A 21,665-nucleotide genomic window follows, 5' to 3' on the forward strand; every position below is an offset into this window, starting at 1 on the left:
AGAGATAGTTGGAAAGATATAGGAGGAGAAAACAGGGAGGGATAGATGCTCAGTAAATTTTTCTCAGGACACTGTTCATAAAATCAGCACTGCCCTTATCTGGATTCCCCAAACACATAGATACACACCACTCCACTTGACGGCCATGGTCAAACTCTGTTGACCTTTCCAACATCATGTCATATCAGGGTAATCAGTGCTGTTTGCTTCAAATATTTGAGTAAAGATAATACCAGAGACTACAACAAGCTACTCATTGTCCACTAAGCTTCCAAACTGTACCTCATGTTTTTCATACTTGACTAACATTACAAAAGGCGCTCTATGGTGAGCAGTACATTGATATTTAGGACATTTATAAGTCAAAATTATGAGTTACTATTAACAGGTGTTCTGTAGCATATTTGTCATTTTTATGTCTGAAATCACGACGACACTGGTGAAGCCCTGAATTGTGGAATTGTGAGCAAAAGTTAGTTTACATGCTTACGAAAATACACTATTTTATTTGTGCCGTAGTGTTTTATACAGACGGCCTCCACTAACACCATTAAAAGATTAATACACTCAAATTCACTTTAACATTAATAAAGCCAAAGGACATGTGTTAGACAAGTATCCACATGACATTCAATCAGTGAAAACAGGACAGATCAGTAATAAGAACAAAATAAAGTGAGGAGAAAAAAGGGTGAAAAGGGCAATAAGAGTCTAAATAATCACACCCTGTGACACTAAACCACCCATATTCAATTTATATCTTCGCTTCCTCACATCCTTTCATATTTCCATGATAATGTAAAATATTGCCAAGGAGAAAAACATAGATTGTCTTCAAGGCAAAACACATCTTATCTAACTGTAAGGTGTTTAGTCATTCATTATCATTACGATTATTATCATAAACATTACTATTCTTTCAGTCTATAGCAACATTACCTTTACTATCTGTACCTCTGTGTGTATATTGTGTAGACTGCTCCCCCCCATCTCTCCCTCCCTCCCTCCTTTCCTCCCACTTTCCCTCTCCCCCCAACCAGTCGAAGCATATGGCCGCCCACCCTGAGCCATGGTTCTGCTCGAGGTTTCTGCCTCTTAAAAGGAGTGTTTTTCCTTGCCTCTGTCACCTAGTGATTGCTCTTGGTGGGAATTGTCAGGTTTCTGTAAATAACATCACAGAGTACGGTCTAGACCTGCTCTTTTATGAAAAGCGCTATGAGATAACTGTTGTTGTGATCTGGTGCTATATAAATAAAATTTAATTGAATAATTCAGCCACATTTTAAATGTTAGGGCAGAATTGATGTTTATGTCATGAGGGAACAGGAAAGAAAAGGTTTCTGAGCTGATGTAAGATTCACTGCAGATTCAGATTACTTAAGAACGGCACATAAAGAATCTGGTTCTAGATTAGAGGTTTTGACTTGTGCCAAAAATAATCAAAAATACCAGACCAAAAGGGTTGTACACATGAAAAACTAGGACTTAATGTTGCTTCTGAGAAGAGGCATCTATCAGACATGGGAGAAACATCCTCATAGATTTTGTGTAGTAAATTAGTACACTATTATTACATATATTATCTTTCCAGGAAAATGGGCAAATTGCTATTGCACATAGCAAAAGCCATTATTTTAACAAATGCAGCTATTATTTAGGCCTTCGACTAGTAACTAAAAGGATCAGGAGATGAGAGGCTTTAGGATCTGACTGACTCAACTCAGCAGGTGGCAGTGATTGATCAATTACACTGTATTTTTACTGCGTTGTAATTAATCACAGCAGTGTCGAGAAAATACAGAGAACCTTCTGAGTGTCTTTTCAGCTGGAAGGAAGCAGATCAATCAGTGACAACTCCTCTGGATGTGTGAAGAAAAAAACCTCACAAACCAGAGACGGGGACTCGAATTTGAGACTCGGACTCGAGTCCAACTTACGGTGCACACACGGTGACTTCAGACTTGACTTGAGGTGTGGGACTCGTAGGCAATGTTTATTTTTAGGAAACATTCGGATGAACATGCCGTTCCTCCCCTCCCTGCGTTACCTATAACCTACTACGGATCTGCTGCGCGCGGCCACATGTGAGAGAGGACAATAAACACCGGCAGCTGATGTGCCATTCATCATAAACTTTGGCTTCAAAACTTCATACAACAAGACCCAAACAAAGAAGCGCTGAACGCAAAATAGGATAGTAACCTGAGGTTAGTCATCATGTTTAGCTCAGCATTGGCCATCTAATGTTAGCTTGCTTCTTCCTTTTGACCTACGAGAGGTTAACTCCGACTGTGCTATGAAATGATGAATGAGAGTTTGTTTGTTGCTCGCCAAACTTTGTGGTGGTCAATTAACGTAATCATTTACGCCCCGCTGGCTGCCATCAAGTTAATTATTAACGGTGGCTGCAAACAGGCTACAGTTTTATTACGTTATTACTGGTTTGAGAGTCTGGGGGTATATTGACTTACAGTAGTTTATAAGCTGTGATTAGCTGTAGAGGCACTGTAAATTAGGCTACATGGCTGTGCTCTGTAAGCGAAAAACAGGCTACAGGTTTATTGGTGATCATGTAACCTTACAGTTTTATTTAGTAAACGTTACACTGGGTTTGAGAGCCTGCGGTTGGTATTGACTTACAGTAGTTAATAAGCTGTCATTAATTGCACTGCACATTACATGGTTGTGGCTCTGTAAATGAAAAACAGGTTAGAGTTACAGAATCCCTTATAGAGAAGCAGTTTTATAAGCAGCCTTGTTTGAACGCAGCAGGTGATACAACTTTAATTATAACCATGAGAGACTTGAGACTTGACTTGGACTCTAGCTCAAAGACTTGTGAGCATCTCTGTCACAAACAGAGGAACATAAGCAGAGCTGCTGGTGCTGACACTAAAGTTTTATAATCAATAGATGGACATGTGTTTCACCTACAGCATCTAAGCTGAAGCAGTTTAAAGTTAGATATAGAGCAGCTGACTACACACATCTATATAAATGTTAATTGAAATATAAATTTTGACTCGAGCTCAAACAATAAATTGATTGAAAGGAAATTAATCATCAAGTCATCAATCATCTTAGTATGAGCTGGTGACTTCTTCTTTTCAAACATCTATTTGTTTTACAATTATTGTACTTTTAATTTTTTGTGAATACTTTGTTTTTAAGTGTGTATTATTTATTAGGTGTCATTCAATATGTTTGATTTTGACTATTGGACAAAACAAATTTGCTATTTAAATATGTAATCTTGTAATCTGGAAAACTGTGGAAAGCATTTCAACTTTATTATAAACAAAACAGTCAACAACAAAAATAATCAGCAGAACAACTGATAATTCAAGTTGTAATTGGTTTTCTAAACTTTGATCTTTCTTTGTCATTAACACTATGAACACTGTAAAATTACACAATCCGAGGTCCGAGGTACTGAAAAAACATGTGGAACAGACACCAGATCTTTGTAATTACTGTGGCTTTCAATCCCACTATTACATTTTTATGACAGGAGTAGCAGCGCTCCAGTGGCTGCTCTGATCCTCATGTAACCTTAATGCCACAGTCTGCTGTGGTCTGCAAGATTAAAGCAGACTCCATTTCAATTTAAGACTGAAAGGATAAAACTTCTATTACACTCTGAATCATTTATGTAAAAGGGGAGTGAGGGAAGGGAGAAAGACACCGTTCACTCAGAGCACACGTGGCCAAACACACACACACACACACGCACTCCTGCAGCTTTTGTAGCAGCAATAACTCCCTATTTTTACTTCAAAGTACTCTCCAAATCAAATGTTAGTGGTCCCACCTCCCATATTATTCAGCTATCTCCCATCCTGAGCACATAATTGCGTTCAACAATTTCAAAGGAGAAATTCTCAAGGTTTCAAATCACAAGAATGGTTCAGAACCCCAGTGCGTCGAAAGAGACCACTTGTTAATTATTTTCTGACACGAGACACGGTGTGGCTGTCAATAGTCTGATGAAGCTTAACCTTGGAGTTTGAACATTTTCGAGAAGGACTAAGCTGTCTAATATGCAAAAGGTAACTGAAGGAAAGAGTGAGACAGATGTAGTTGTTACTTAAAGGTAGTATCTATTGATAGAAATGCAATATAAGATCCATAACTATGTTTTCAGTGGTGTGTAAAGACCTTACATAATAAACCGTTATGTTTTTATAACCTTAGAATGAGCCATTTATATCTACATAACCGCGGGCGTCGCCACGTTGCGTCGCCACGTTGCGTCGCCACGTTGCGTCGCCACGTTGCTACAGTAGCTGAAAACGGACAAACAGCGCTACAGAGCACGTTTTGTCACTACGTTCTTCTTGTTCTACTTCTGGTAGAATTCAGGCAGTACAGACACTCATCACTGTGTTGAATATGTACGTTAGAAGAAGAAGAAGAAGTAGTAATAATATACAGCAGGGGTCTGCAAATAAGTTTTGCATCAGAGAAATATTTTCAACCATTAGATGGTGGATGAGAATATGATCCATAATATTGACTTGCATTAACATGTTGTTTGGTTAGCTCAGTCAGTACAGCGCAGGACTCGCAACTAAAGGGTTGAGTTTGATTCCACTTTAGGACAACTTTTTTCCCCCTCCCTCTTCAATAAATGGATTCTGCAGTGAATGTTTCTCACATTACAGCATGTGCTGCACTGTTTTTGTTTCGGTGTTTGATTTACATCCACCAACCTACGGACGCTTTTGCATTTCCCCAGTATTTCCAGGCAGAGACATTTTGGGGAATCACAATCTCTGATGGCTCTTTCAGAGGTGTGTCAAGCAGGCTACAAACTCTTTTAATGTCTTTCAGAAGTAAAAGCTCAGTTCAACTCCAAATACGGCATTGCAGTAAACAAGCTTCACGCGCTTTTATTTTGTAGGCAAAACCACTAAAGAGGGAGTGATTATGTGAGTAACTGTTGCTGTCATGACTGAGATCTTTTTCAGCACCGCTATTAAAGTATTTATTTATTTATATTTTTGGCAGCGGGTAATATATTATTGTTGGCGGGCAGTTTTGGCGAGGATACATCATCACAGCGAGAATTAATGTGTTTCCCTTGTCAATATTTGTATAAACTTTATCTAATGTGTGGTTTATAATGGACTGTGATGCAGAAACAGTGACAGTGTGTCACACTCTTGGCTTACGTTTTCCATGTTGTCCCTCACCACTAGATGCCACTAAATCTTACACACCGAACCTTTAACACTTGTGTGCAGTGCCCGTTCACAGGGGCCCATGTGACGCCTCCCTGTGCTTTTTGTTCAAAATGTGTGTCTCACATTGGTTTTACCTGCAGCATTAATTACAATAAAACAACACGACAATGGCAGATATGCTGCTAGATACTCAGTGCTTCCTTTGAACTTCATAAAACTTGTAGCAAACCTGCGTGATAACTCAGTTTCAACAAATCACAACCACATCGGAGCCTATAAGCCCCGTCTCTGCTGTTGCCGTGAGCGCTACCCGCCATTGCTGCTGCAGAGCTCCGCTTAGTGCTGTTCTCTAGTATATTTATTAATTCTGAACGGATGAACGGTTCCTGACATCATCGAAATACACACACACACACACACACACACACACACACACACACACACACACACACACACACACACACACACACACACACACACGGATTCCTTCCTTTATTAGAGAGATATTAATCTTATAAAATACAATGCATTGCTAAATATTAAACCAGTGGTTTCCAACATAACTAAAGACATTAAGACTTGCTCCCACTCAACCAGCTACAACAGTAAAATGTTGTTTACATATTTACAATCTATTAATGTCAAGAATCACAGGGGACATTTTACTGCAGAACGAGTTCTTTAAATCTTAATACTATACCAAGTACATTTTGCTCATTAAAACACATGTACTTTTAAGTACTAAAGCCTTTTCATACTGTTGTATTGGTATTTTTCCTTAAAGGAAGTAAAGGAAGTAAATGCTTTTTCCACCACTGAATGATGCTACATGTAAGCTAGAGAATAGTGAAATTAAAGAGTTCCCTGAAGTAAGTAAATCATTTGTATTCTGTTTTGAACAGGTGCCCATAACATTTCTAGGAAGGCAGTTGGTGTGAAGGGCCGACAAGAGCAGCAGTGTATTTTCAGCGCGCCTTGATTTACGGGGCGTCGTGTGGAGGTACAAGTGATTTAAACTCGTAATGAACCCCTGGTTTCTCATTTCAGCTTGATGTGGTAAGCATGGAGGCTCTTGGCTCTTGACGTCAATGGTGACACACATAATGTGTCAGGGCCACTTCAGACATCTATTAAAAACTTCTATTAATACCCCCCATTTTATCGCTGTGCATGTTGTGTATTGTGCACTTCTGTGTTGCATGTTTTAATAACTACCTGATGATGTAGCACAATGAAATCGTCTATGGTATTTACACCAACAAAGATATTCTCTTTTTATTATTGCTGTGCAAAGTATCGCAATTAGTAATAACTTATACATTTTCAGGATGACTGTGTAACATCTGTCTGTGCTACAAAAACTAGGTTAAGGATGGTGCATTTAGTTTCTTCAGTTGACTTTTCTGCTTGTACATGAATCTCATTCTGACTTACATTGACTTGTGCTCTATCATTACACAATCTAGTGTACTCTGTTTTATGTTTCTTCCATGTCTGTTTGCTCTCACATGTCCATCTCCTCCCTTATTTCCCCATTCTGATAAGAAGCCAGTGGGACGGAGAGACACAAGATCGAGTCAAAATTTACAGCCCCAAGGCCTCCATACCTCCTCCTTCTCTCCCACATCCACTCGCCAGACAGAAAAACAAGTGCAGAGGAAGACAGTCATCTGCATCCATTATTCTTCCACTTAGTAACAAACAGAGGTGATTCCAGATTGCGTTCGGGCCATGCTGCCTCTGCAGACCTAATTTGTAAAGACTGACACCCTGATGATGACTTTGGTGTTGTAATTTACAGCTGGCAGGACCCCATCTTGAGCTATAGAGGAGCAGAGCTTGACTCCGACATACACTGCCCTCCTGATAACTCTAATAGCACATCAGCCACTCCTACATGGTTTATACTGAGACCTTGGGGGCAAGAGTCACATTTGTCCTGACGCTGTCCATGTTAAATGTCTTACTGAACTGCACTGGCTGTTAAAGGGACACTGAATAACCCCTTGCAGAAAGTAGTGAACAAAGCAAGCTAAGGAAGCTAAGCAAAATAAGCTAGGAAAAAAACTTTTAAAAGTCAGACCTTGGCTGTGTCGTCTAGATATCTAATCAAAAAGAGCACATCTTGTTCTGATGCAGCCACACAAGGTTATATTTGGTTTTATTCTGCAAATGACCAGACCCCGTTTCTGTGGAAACAGAGGCCCGTCCTGCAGATAAAATATAAAAACGGAATGAAAAATGTATAAGATGAGAGATGATAAGCCCTAAATTATTACAGCTGGACCTCTCCGGCTGGTTCCCTTGGTTCACTAGCATGTGTGTTTATCTGGCAATGTGTGTCTCCATCTAATTGTCTTCTTATAGTTCTACCTGAACTGGAATATTGCTAATTCACAAAGAAATACATTACTGGATGGAGAAATCCATTACGGTTAAAAATATTACTTATTGTTACTTATTTTCTGCTTGTCTGTGGGAGGCCCTCAACCTGGACTGACAACATTTTGATGTCCATTCCCTCCAGAACAAACAAAATAAATCTTGATTATTATTATGTGACAACACTGTGGCTAATGTTTGATTAGGTTTAGGCACAAAAATTACTTCAATAAGGTTAGGTGAGCTTCATTGTCATAGTTACATTAATAATCACAAGGTAAAGGTTAGGAAGCGTCCACAGTAATAGTTAAAACAAAAAACAAAATTGACTATAAGCTGGGAACAGCAGTCTTCTGTGTTAAAGTCTGATGTTTTGTGGCTCAATAATACCGACACCAGACTTCCTCCTTTAATCCTGTCATAATAACCGGCGAGCACTTTGTCCCATGGGCGTAAACCTGCCGGTTTTTGGGGACTCTTTTATCTTTGTTTTATGTATTATAGTCTTTTTTGAATGTACATATTCTAGTCTTAATTTTGCTTTGTAACTCCTGCTTTGAAAAGTACCATACAAATAAAGTTATTGTTATTAATTGGATGAATCCCTACATAGAGTGTTTTAGAGAGTACCAGCACTGAGTGTTTGCTATGGTCTGTAAGAGTAAAGCAAGTAGTAGCACAAATATTCAGACCGGATTCTAAATAACACAGTAAATCAAGATACAATACTATCTTGACACATTAATATTGACGGTACCATAATACCGGTGATTCTTTGATACATAACCATTCATTTTGCATCAAAATATAAGCAAAAGTATACCCAAGGGAAAACAATCTTGTCAAAAAATGTACACGTATTGTATTATGTGGTTGTAGTTTTGCAGAATGTATGGTCAACAATTTATAACAAAGTGCCTATGAGACTGGGGAGAAACTGAACTGCCAGAAAACAGAACATTTATAGTCTGGTGGTAAATGAAAGGTACAGGTCTGCCATATCGCTGCCCTGGTAGTAATTATGTGTTTAACAGGGTATTGAGAACATATAGCAAGACAAGATATATTACTAAAGCTATTATTTCTCCTGCATCGCTACTGTGGTACCATTGATACTCCATTTTCTACATTATCTAATTCATTTTCTACAGAGACATACATCAGTGCTGCAACAGACACAAACAACATTTCTTTCCTGGAAAATTGGTTTAATCATGATTAAAACACAAATGCTGCAAAGAAATTACTGGCGCATGGTTTCTCATCCTGTCTGCAGGAGATTCAATTTCTCAGGGAACTGGTTTTAGGACAGGCTTAGTTAACGGGTCTAAAGTGAAATAAATGAATGAATAGATCGCCACATCTAAGGAAAGGAAAGAGGAAGAATGAACACAGGGAACAAGACTGTCAGAGAATCCTAGATACTAGACCAATTTACTAGTTTAGAAACAATAATGTCGATATTCCCTTTAAAACTTGAAGACAGAAGATCTGAAAGCTCTTACTAAAAGTAGAACCCAGACAAAGAGCCAATTAAAAAGGTGCTCCCCTCGAGTTTCACTGTGGCGGTCCCTTGGTAGTACACCTGCTGCAACCCAATGTTTTCTTTCCTCTTATCTGAGTGTAGTGAAATTGAAGGCGCTTCAAGCAACTAAAATGGCTCCTTAAAGCTCTAATTAGGCGGCAGCAGCAGCAGCAGCAGCAGCATCTCTCTTGCATTGTATTTCTTTCTTTGTTCAAAACTGTTCCCCAGAACAGAACAGAGCCTAAGGACAATTTCCATCTTCCTAAGTCTTTCTCTCACATCAGACATTTTTGCTTCCCGGTTTCTTCTCCTTCTATCTTGACATTTCTGTCCAATAAAAAAAACAAAAATACATCTCCATTTAACTGATTTCAACATAACATATATAACTTAAGATATGTCATACAGCTCTCTGTTTTGCTTCACTCTTGGTAAAACACAACACTGATTCAACCTACACTCAGCTGATACAAGCTGGAAACAGACACCTATTTCCAGGAAAAATGCCTAAAATAACATACCCAAAATGAATTAGTAATAACTCCTCAACCATTAGGCCCGGATACATAATTCTGGTCTCCTTTGATAGGTCAGAATCAACTGAATACTCAATAAATGAACCTACTTATTTTTCTATTAAAGAGTAAATGGAGATGCACTAAAGGAAAATATGATATTTTCAGCCTCCCCTGGTATAAAATGTTTATTTTAACAGCTACATCGCCATTAAAACGATCATCCTGTAGATTATAATGCAACTGAATATCTTCTAATACACTTGGAATACAACTGTAACTGTAAATTTGATGAAAAGAAACTAAGATAAAACAGTAATTACACATTCCAAATAACATAAAGCTTCCAAAACATTGAAATATTGATAAAAACAGTAAATATTGATCAACATTCCTATGACCAAAAGCTTTACAGGCCAGCATCTTGAGAACAGGGCTTTAAGTGGGCTCTTTCTCTTCGTATTGAGCAGACGAATCGTTTGATATATGGATATGGATGTCTGTGTAGCTCCTACGGATCGGGCAGTGGATGACGATAAAGACCGTCTGCTCCAAAGCAACACTTTTTCTCTCTTTCATTTTGATGAGAGAAACGAAACCTAACAGCTCAGGGATTGCGCAATACCAAGATGACAGCTGTTTTTGAACTGAAAACAGCAAACATGGCAAAAGTAAGTCAGCGGTAATAACTGTGTACAGTATGTATATTGGTGAGTTTGTTATTATTATCCGACTAATAGGACTGTGATTTGAGTGATATGAGTTACACAGCTGATCAGAGCTGGAGCTGAGCTTCTTTAGAGTGGTCGGACTGCGGTGTAGGATGAGATGAGAGATATCTAGAAGGCAATAACTGCAGCCATGTACAGTGATTACAGAGCGATTTATCTTGTGATATAAGTTTATTTAGATGCTTGATGTTTGATGTGGATTAAAATGGTTGGTTTGAGATTCTAGAAGAGCCTCCTAGCTTCACGGAGGTGTGTAGCATGGATAGGGTGACAAAATACTAGGATCAGACATGGATTTCTCTTTTGCATTTTGAGCGAAAATGGATGGATCTACCCGGTACAAGACCGTGCTTAATATTTGCTACTCGAAACACCTCAAAATTCTACGTCAAAATTCAAAGAATTATGCAAGTGGCCCTTATTTGTAGAGTTCAGAATAAGTGCTCTACAGAAATGTACTGTCATCACTGGAAAGTGCTCTGCCAAACCACTACAACAAAGAGCACTTGGCATTACATACGGAGACAAAATTGTGGATTACCTCCTAATCTTGTAAAAATGCAGAAATCGTAGAAACTGGAAGATAAGGCTGTTAAAATTACATCATTTCCCTTTTAGACAAGACCGAAAAACAGAGACTCTACCACTGGTAGTGTAAGGGGATTAGGACTGTTGGTTGTGTGTTGTGACTTCACAGGGTTGGTTGCTGAGAATGTACTCTTCACACAGGATTACCATCATTGCATTTGCGGCCCACGCCAGGTCCCTTTCATTTGGAAATGTTTGAGACACCTCCAATACTGGTTAGTCTCTGTTTTTATCTCATTTTTGGAGGAATGAACTGAAGGAGAAATGATCATTTTGCTGGTGCAATGATAAGGAAATCACTAGATATGTACTTAAGTAAGAGAGAGAACCAGAAAAGTCTGAGCAAGAGGGCAGGAGAAAGGGATCAGTTTGAGCAAAGAAAATAGTTTGGAAAAGGAGAAATAAAAGCCTGAATCAAGACAGAAAGAGGTAGGGCAGGAGAAAAGGAAGAAATGTTGGAGAAAGGACAGGGAGAAAAAAGGGAGAAAATAACAGGGTGAAAATAACTGAAAGGAGGATGAAAAGAAGTTTGTAAGAAAGGACGTATCAAATAAAGTAGAAGTAAGGAATGAAAGGGGGAACTGAAGTAATGAAGGACTGAAGGAAAGATCAGTAAGCAAAGAGAAACAGACACGGAGAGAGATAGAGAGTCAAATATCATTAAGCAGTGACAGTGCAGTATCTGCAGCGCGAACTTGAAACAGATCTTAGTTGAACCCCCTCTTCCTACTTCTACTTCCCCTACTTCATTAAAAATCTCCACTTCCACTCATCCCTGAGCGAATTGTGATTAGCGTTGGCTAGCTCGCTAATTTACCTCCATTTACTGTGACCCCTGCTCAGGCTGTGCAGCAGGGTTCAACATCAAGAGTATTATCTCAGTTGCCTGGTTGGTCTAAAAAGTCACAGGCACTTTCATCAGCGACGCAGCAGTGAAAATAATCACCACCTCATCCCGACTACCAAGTAATTTCTTCCCTAATAAACTGCTGCCATACTCCATAATCCCTTTGCTGTTAAGATTATCAGACAAAGATTTGCAAAGTAAAGACAGGTGACAAATTAAAGCAATATTAGGGCTTCAGCTACCCATAATCATTATCAATTAATCTGCTGATTTTCATCATGATTAATCTATTATTGATTTAGTCGACAACGCACCAGAATTTGAAAATTAATTTTGCTGTGCACAGTAACATTGTATAAAAGCATGTTTCAGCACCTCTTCTGACATTTGAAGTCTTTTAAGGACTGAATGTGAACCGGCCCTTTGAAGTTACAATCCTTCAGATTTCAGTCCCGGTTGATTTGACAACAGCAAGTACAGTTTAATACTACAGATCCCAGAATTCTGGGGAACAAATACTCCTTGAGACACTACTTTGTCAGAAACACAACGGAGGAGCAAGTGGTGTATGTGTTTAAGTGCAACCAAACAAACTCGCATTGTTTCAATAAAGTCAGTCAGTAATTGGTCTTTTTCCATCATGCTGTGAGATACCGCACAGTGCACACAGCGCAAGTAGTTTCTAGTCTGTCGCCTGCAGCTCTTCATCTAACAGCTCACTGTGGCCGTTGCTTAGCGATCCTGCGAAATAAAAGCTGACAAAACACTTTTGCCTTGTTCTTTTTTGGTTGCGTTTTTGAATGAATGACTACCCGCAATGACAAATACACCGCGTTTCCTGCGGCTGTTTTACAATAAAATCCATCCCGTTTCACCCGTTGAACACTTTTCATGTGAGCTAGCAGCAGCAGCAGAAATGTTCGGTTAGCATTAGCAGTAAGTTAACTCAGCTCTGATATGGAAATTTCCTGTGAATCCCTGGTTGCGTGGGATTTGAGAGCAATCTGTATCCTTCACAGCAATGGCAGACTCCGCCACATAGAATGAAAACTAGTATACGGAGAGGTCATTCCAAAATGTAAATCAATAACAATTGCTCACCATAAATTGTATTGTAAACGGGGTTTGATTTCATGAAGTCTAAGCCAAGTCAGCTCAATATTACTAGTGTTTATTCCTTACAAAAATGTCTTTGTTGACTGATGACTGATGTGTGTTGCTGCAATGGGATTATAAAACAACCCTATTATGGAAAACCAAACCTGACAGCTCTGTAAAATGAGTGGGGAGCTGCTGTTTGAGATAATCAATTCATAGACTAAAGTAATATCTGCCTTTAAAATAACTACATTGGATAATTTGTGATCCTGTGAATTTTTTTCAACAAATAGTTTCACCACATGAAAAGCAGAAAAGTGAAAACAGAAGCATGCCAGTTTATTTTCTGGTGTGAAACTGAGGCAAAGACACCAGGGAAAGGCTGTTTGTTTTTTTGAACAGGAAACAAAGTTTGCAGTTCTTGAAAACACAAACACACTCAGACAAATAAAGATGTACAGACGCGCATACACACATTTTGCTGTGTGTCAGCCACATAATACTGCTGTTCCTCTGTGTCTTCATCCACAATGTGCATTATCTGGGCAGCGCTAATCAGATTGTTACTTTCTACTGTTTGACTTTCAGTGGTGGAATAAGCTCCCTGATTACAGCTGGTTAGAAGTAGCCTCAGGAAAGTTTAGTCTAACCTGTGGGAGGGAGTTTGAGTGAGTGAGGGAGGAAGAGACAGACTATAATTTTTATTTGTATTTATTTTTTTACAAACAGCTAGAAACCGTTTCCTTCTCTTTCCTAATGAACACTTGGCCTTTAACAATGATTTCGTGAACCAATAACCTAGTAAACGTATGTGTGTGTGATTGTGCATGTTTTTAAATTTGTCAATCATCAAGAAGTCAATCTTTTTCAGGGGAAAACAAAAATACTGTACGTCTGTGTGTCTAAATGTGTGTGCACCTGTGTGTACACAGATGTGTACAACACAAATGTGTACAAAATGCATGTTCATGTAAGTTCAGATGCCGTGAATAGCACATTATAAAAAAGAGGCTTTATTAATTTAAGAAATATAGGAGGCCAAGAAGTGACTTCTTCATCTTCAAATATCTTGTTTTGGTCGATCAACACCCAAAGGTATATGATTTATAATAATCCATAACAGAGGAGTGCACAAAATCTTTTTTAAAGGCAGGAACCAGTGAACTGTTATCATTTTCACTTGATAAAGGACTTAAATCTTGGAATCAACTTTAGTCTCCAAACTAAAAACATCTTTTTAAGCCAATCTATTGTTTTTTTTCTCCGTTCCTATCACATTATTTATCTTGCAACCTTTCAGACAGCCTTGGGGCTCTGACCCACAATTTGGGAACCACAGACTTGGTTAATAATTTAGAAACATTTTAGATTACTTTTCTGTCGATCGACAAATTGATTACTTAAATAGTCAAGTACTACCATTACAGGCCTAGATGACAGACAATGGCATCACGAGCACACAGACTCATAAGCCTTACAAAGAAACAATCTTAAGCCTCAGTGGAAACTAATTTAGATGCTGTGTGGAAAGTGTTAACAGCAGCTCAGACACGTTAGGATCACTGGGGAAACCTTGCTAAACGGCAAAAGACCAAGGTCAGACAGAACCACCTTAGGGTAGCACATACCCATTTGAAATATTCTACATTAGGTAAAATCCTTTCATGTGCCAAAGCTGTTCTAAAATCTACACCAGTGTCTCTGCCAGTGGGAAGTGACCTTTGGCTCCATCAAGGTATAATTAATGGCATTTATGTCTGGGCACGCTCAATCTGAATGTGTGAGCTGTCAGTTGTAGCAGAAGTCTGTCTAACATTGTTCAGGTCAAGACAAAGCAACAGCTAAGTTCAGTGTGAAAAGGACCCCTATATCCATCTCCGAGACATCAGTATTTAACTGTCTGAGACACTTCTGGGTCAGGTGTGTGTGTGTGACTGTGCATGAGAAGGAGGGTGTGTTGAAGTGTTAAATTTCATTTTCAAGTCTCGAGGCCTTTTGCAAGCAGGCCGACAAACTGCATGTATGTGTGGGTGTTTGTTTGTCCATCCAGCTCATAAGCCCGAAGCCACTGCTGTCACAAGTCCCTTCTCCCACTGCAGCAAATCAAGCTGGGTGATTCATGTTGGATGCTGGGCGCACTCTGTACTAACTTTTTTTTTCCAAATCCAGATTGGACTGCAGGCGAGTGATCGCTCATATTATCCTCGAGTGTTTCCAATTGATCACGTGTTTCTTCTTCCCACGCTGTGTGGTCATTAAACATTTCATTTAATACAAATATATTTAAAGATTTTCTTGATGGGATGAGCTCAAGCCGCTCATGACCCTGTGGCCTGTGTAAGTGATTATAGATAAAAGATGAATGGATGGAGATAAAGATAAAGACAACTTTAACGGTAACATTCGAAGAATTAGACTGGTTATTAATTTTGATACTGACTGAGTGTCTAGGCACCCTGAAAAAAGCAACTGAGCCAATATACATACGGGGTGGTGATGGAGCAGTGGATAAGACACATATCTTTGGTGTGAGAGACCCGGGTTTGAATCCACTGTAAGACACTAATGTGTCCCTGAACAAGATACTTAACCTTTAGTTGCTCCAGAGATGTGCAACGTCTGATATATATATATAGCAACTGTAAGTCGCTTTGAAGAAAAGCGTCAGCTAAATGTAATGTATAGTTTTATGATTTACAGGCTCATACTTATTAAAGACTTTTTATTCCTAACCATTCACCTGACAGCATTTTGCATGCCCGTGGATGAAGGCATATTTTCCATGTTGATGAGAAGATTAATGCTACAATTCACACTGAAGAAAGTGTTCTGCAAGGTAAAAACCTGAGTCTGGTGGCTTTGAAGAGAGCTTAGATGGATATAACGGTCTCAGTTACCCGTCGGCTACACTGTTCTTCATACACTTACTATAGCTAACTAAACAGCACAACATTAAAGCAAACAGAACTAGTAATACAATAAGTTTGTGTATGTGTAAATGTAAAAGATTCACCTGTGCCACAGCCACTTGTGTCTGCTGCTGTTGCTGCTGGAGCTGCTGTTGGAGCAGCTGTATCTGGTGGTGAACAGACAGGGGGGCACCTGGTGGCAGTGAGCCTGATGCAGGGAGCAGCATCCTCGGGCTGGACATCAGCAAAGAGGTCTCCTCTGAAGCCTAACACCAGGGACAAGAAAGAGAAGTGAAGTCAATATTTAGTGACCTACTGTAGCCAGCCAAGTACCCAGACAAAACACTGCAAGTTTGGAACATTAAGTAAAACACTGAATGGTTTGCCGGACGCTTGTTAAGGCCTTGGAAGAAATATCACACAATCCAGTCTTTTATTTTACTTCACTTATTTTTAGTTAATTCTGCAAACTTTTCATGTGGTTGAGGATGACACTGATATGCGTTTGATTTGAAGTTAAATAAACAAAGTTAAATAACAATAAAAACAATAATTAAAACCACTAAACAGTTTCAAAACTTGGTCACAAAGTTATAAGGTTGAGGATGCGCATACACTGGGAAAGAAGAAATACATGACTAATGAATAAATAAATATAATCAGGACAGGCAATAGCATCAAATGCCTTGGAGAACAAGTCACCGTCAAAACAAGAATCTGAATTTGAAATGTAGAATTGCTGATTAGTTGTGTCAGTGTGGAATAAGGAGTGCTGAGAATGCAGATCAACAACACTGAAACACTCTACTACAACAATAATGAGCTTTGGGACTCAGATCTCCTTCATCTAACGCTATCAAGCATCCTAATTGTTTCATGGCTCTGGTAACCAGTCACACACTGTGCCCTCTCCATCATTCAAGAACTCAAAAACATTTTTTGTTATGTAGATATGGTGCCTTAATAACACTACGGCTAAAAACAAGCTTCAGCTTGGTGCTGGGTAATTGTTTGTCTGAGAATTTCAAAAAGTAATTTTGAAATTCAAGCTGGCAACTTAACAACCAAAGATATCTAAAAGACCTTATCTTAGAAATGTCTTTTAAAATCTGTCCAATGTGGACAATCAGCTTTAGTTTTCTACCACTTCCAGCTATTGTTCAGTGGATCTAGGAAAACAGTGAGGGCACCTTAGCTTTTGCACACACTACGGCTTTATCTAAATTTTCCTCCTTGATCTCCTGTTTGTGGGCGACAAAAAAACAGAGTGCTACAAGGTGCATGGTCGGTATAGATAACAACCGCCATTGCTGAGACCTGGACTAAATCCACACAGGAGGTGCATCTCTTCGTCAGCCGTCCAAAGAAGCACATTTGGCAGTGGTCAATGTAGGGAAACCAGTTAGGGATCCCGACCATGTTATGCAATGTTACGTTATGACCCAATCCCATCTAGCAGGTGACTGACACAGGTTGATGGTACACCATCCACATGGAAGAACCAGTCCTACAGGTAAGATTTAATAGACTATGGAGTCAAGAATACATATCAGTCTTGGAGAGACGGATGCATTTACACCTTTTCAACGTCTGGCTAGCATCTATCTCAAATCAGCTCCCTAAAGCTGATGATACACGGAGCAACTTTTACAGCAATGGTTCTGGGCAATGTTGCCATCAATGGTAATGAGTAAAGATTACTACCGTAATCCCCTTCCCCCACCACTCCGCCACCCGCCCCGCCCCGCCTGCTGCTATCTGTTTAAAACATAGACAGACTTATCCAACGAAGGTTAAAATGAAGGGCAACTGGACTTGGTTGAAGCTACTGGAAGACGTTTCGTCCCTTATCCAAAGGACTTCTTCAGTTCTGACTGACTGGCAGGGAAACTCAGCTATTTAACCTCAGTAGACAGACTTGCCACCAGCAACATTGCCCAGCAACATTGCTAAAAAGGTTGCCTCCGTGTATCATCAGCTTAAGTGGTTAGGGCAATCGAACTTCAGTCTGCCTCAAATGCTTTGCGGATGCATGTATGTACCTCATACAGTATATTACAGTTAAATTTAACAGGACACAATTGCTTTTTAGTGCTAATGTTGGCTAGTTAGCATGTTCTTGCAGCGCAGTGGTTCATTGAAAATTTTGAAAATGAAAGTATTGCTTGATTCATGATCGGGTAAACAACTTTATTTACTGGTTTCTGCTGGTCTCACCTCTGCTTTCCAGTTATCTCCAGCTCGCATAAGTCAGATGCACAACTGGTTGCTGGATATCAAGCATCTTTGAAAACTGTTTCATGAATGAGCAATTAGGTTGCTGACTGTATCCAAACAATGTCACATAACTAACAGGGGATGCAAGGTGCTTCGAAGTGACTGGAGTTGACACGCCGGATATGGTCAGCAACCAAGTCGACACTTGATTAAATTGAACCTGAACCCGCCTTAAGGAATCTATGCCAAAAACACTTCACAATCTGTCTCTCCTTAAGCACCTTCTGGTGATGCACACACACACACACACACACACACACACACACACACACACACTCTCTGTGAGAAGAATATATGACAGATGACCTGTCTGAGCTGGATCTTTTAGGTTAATGAGAGGAAATTATCCAAGTTGACAGGTTGTTTGGTGCCATCATGTAATGAATAGCAAGACAGAATTCTCTAGTAGCTGTGTGTGTGTGAAAGAATTTGATTGGCAAAGACGCCTCAGAAACATGTAAGATGACAAAATGAGCTCACTTTCTCTTAAAGTGCCTTCTTAAAACAGACACATCATTCACCTTTTCCCCCCACAGAAGCTACTTGTAGACATCTGGAACAACACTCAGTCTGCTAAGTAACAGATGTTAAACAGGATTGCTGCTTTAGCTTTGAAACAGTGAGTCTTGTCAGACCAACAGGGAAGGTTCAGTAACTGGAAATATTCACTAAAAGAAGTGAATATGATTCAGCTAATCAAACTAACAGAAAGGAGAAACGGTGAAATGTTTGGCTTTCAAGCACTGTGGACGTAGGAGCTATTCTCAATTATAGAGAAACGGAAAATGAAGACAGACATAAACAGACTGTCAGCAGCCGCAGAATAAGACACACAGATGGAGAAGAAATCTCATCCTGAAATACATTTGAGCATCTCCAACATCATCCCATAAAAGCATTTATATTTACTGTTGCCAACATCCACAGTCATCATCCACAGAATATTCTAGGACAGACATTAGCAGTACCTTCTACAATATATATATATATTTTATTATTTTTTTTTACAACAAATGACAATGACGTTAAATGTCAAAGTTCACTAAGGTTCAGTTTATACTAGAAAAAGAAAGTTTAGTTTAGGCGAAAATGAAGAACTTTAAAAATGATGACGCAGACACTCACGTTTGGCTTCCTGATTTGGTCATGCAGAGCAAAAAAACAATGCTAATGACAGAGTTTTTGTTTTGGTATTTTCATTAAAATATTTTGTACTGTGCAAATAACACAAAATTGTACTGTGGATGTCACTGTATTTGCTTTGCGACGACTCTCTGTAGTAGTACTTTCTTCTTTCACCTAATATTCTGCAATGGTGGAGTGGACCATCGGCTTCATGTATACACTGGAACATGCATGCCGAGTGTAGCACCTCTACGGATATTTTATTGGAACACTGACTGTATGGCTAAGTCTCAAGGCTCCCACATTGGAAGCTGTTGTTTTCAGCATAAAAGCTCAAACAAACTGACTGTATGTATGCCACCAAATGTGAAATATTAGCTGATGAAGAAATGATGATGTTTCACTTCATTCATGTGAATCCAGAGGCCTGGAAGCAGGCTGGAGTGAATATTGGGTTTATATTTGTCAGGTGGACAAAACCATAAATTTAATGGGATTATTATGTAGTTCTGTGCATGCTGGATGTGTAACTGAAACTAAATTATATCAAATTTCTGCCCCTTGGTTGTCACAAATCTTCATGCAGATTTAACAGCGCTTCAAGAAGACGAAGAACAATAATTACTTCATTATTCCCCTTGGGGGAAATTCCCTCTGGGAATGCACGGGCCTGAAATATACACATGCACAAACAGGAACCATACACGTGCAGTTCTTGGGGAGAGATGTCGGGTGACGGGGCTGTCACATAGCTGAGCCACCAGTCCATGCTGTGTACCATGATCTTGCTGGACTTGATCCCACCTCCCATCAGTTTCCAAGCCAAGTCCCTATGGACTGAGCTACAACCAAAATATACTGTATAAGTCAATGAATATTTTCCCCCTTCTGGGCCAAACAGAATTTTTTACTGAAACGTCACCTTGTTTTGACCTGCAATTATAGTGTCTCTTCGAGCCAATCACTTTAATTTAAAAAATGCCCAAACAGCTATGAAGATCGGATATACTGTATGCCGGGAGTGCCCTTTCAAAAACGGATGGTCGAGCTAGAGAGGGGAGCAGCATTAAAAAATATCACAGGGATGGTTAATAGGGTGTGAAAATGTGGGTGTTGTCCGTTGGTACTGAGAAAAAAAAAGTAATTTCATAAAAAATGTTTCAGTAGTGATCAGATCCATTATTTTTCAAAATTAACTTTAGGATTCAATGTAGGACACTGATGGATGATGGATGGATGAAAATGATCCAGAGTGATCAATTTTCATTTTGAGATACAAAAATCGAAGAAAAGCATTGAAACCAACATGAATGATTATATCCGAGTATGCCCTCAGACTCTCTCTCACACACACAAACACACAAAGCAAGCAGTATGTTGAGTGAAGACTTGCATATTCAAACACTGTTTTAGCCTCGCTGTACTGTGTTTACTGTACAGAATGAGAAACAACAATCCATCCTGAATCCTAAACTTGTTTACCAGAGTCAAAGCCAATTACAGAAGATATCAGAGTGGAATATTCAAACCGAGAGGGGGGGAGTTGAAGAGGATGAAGAGAAACAGCCTACTACTGAAATTCCTCATGATAACTGCTTGAGTCTGGCTTGCTAGAGGGAAGTTCCACTATTACCATCTAATTCCCACACATACACAAGCTAATACAGGTTCTTAGCAGGCAGCTGGAGTCTTTATCTTTTAGCCTTTCGTTGTACTCATTGAGGAAGAGAAAGAGGCGAGGAAGAAACCGGGGAAGAAAAAGAGGATTTAAAAAAAGAAAGGGGAAAGTGAGACAGAAAGGAAACTAAAGATAGATGACGTGGGATGAAGGAAGTCTTTATTTCTCTTCCTCCAGCTGTGATTACACTAGCTGCTCTCTGTCTGTCAAACAGACGGTCCCCTCCCACACACACACAGACAGACACACATGCACAGAGGCAATAAAACACCAAGAGGTTAGACAGGGTCTGGCTTCCTTCACTGCCGACAGCCGTAGCTACAGATTTACAACTTAAGGGCTCTCAAGAAAAAGCCTGAGAGATCACTCTACTGTGTCTTTGCCCGTAATACCAGATCATACCTTAAACTCTAACAATCATTATATAGTAGTAAAAGTAGTAGAGATGGTCATGTGAATATGTGGAGGTAATGTGTTCACATTAAGCTTTGACCCCCTTGGGTCAAGTTTCCTTTTTTCTATGAATAAATCAGTTAATAGAATACCCCCCCCCCATGTTTTTGATCAGCCCAAAAGGACTCAGGTCACTCCATTACTCAGTGACCTCCACTGGCTCCCCGTGGCCTCCAGAATCAAATTCAACTCACTAATGCTTGCATACAGAGTGACTACTGGGTCTGCACCCATCTACCTAAACTCCATAATACAAACTTACGTTCCTTCTCGGCCGCTACGCTCCTCCAACGAACGCCGCCTGGCTCTGCCATCCCTTCACACAAAGCAATCCCAGTCCCGGCTATTCTC

At 39.5% G+C, this 21,665-nt stretch overlaps 1 protein-coding gene across 1 annotated transcript in view; it reads right to left on the reverse strand.

Annotated features, from left to right (window-relative positions):
* The window catches only part of LOC123971083 (carboxyl-terminal PDZ ligand of neuronal nitric oxide synthase protein-like), a 223,364-nt gene that overhangs the window by 33,883 nt on the left and 167,816 nt on the right, over positions 1–21,665 (reverse strand). The window contains exon 8 of the mRNA XM_046049669.1: positions 15,886–16,047. Coding sequence (XP_045905625.1) covers positions 15,886–16,047 — 162 coding nt within the window. The remainder of the gene's footprint in view (positions 1–15,885; positions 16,048–21,665) is intronic.

This window comes from Micropterus dolomieu, linkage group LG05 (assembly GCF_021292245.1).
Source record: "Micropterus dolomieu isolate WLL.071019.BEF.003 ecotype Adirondacks linkage group LG05, ASM2129224v1, whole genome shotgun sequence".
Classification (NCBI taxonomy): Eukaryota; Metazoa; Chordata; class Actinopteri; order Centrarchiformes; family Centrarchidae; genus Micropterus; species Micropterus dolomieu.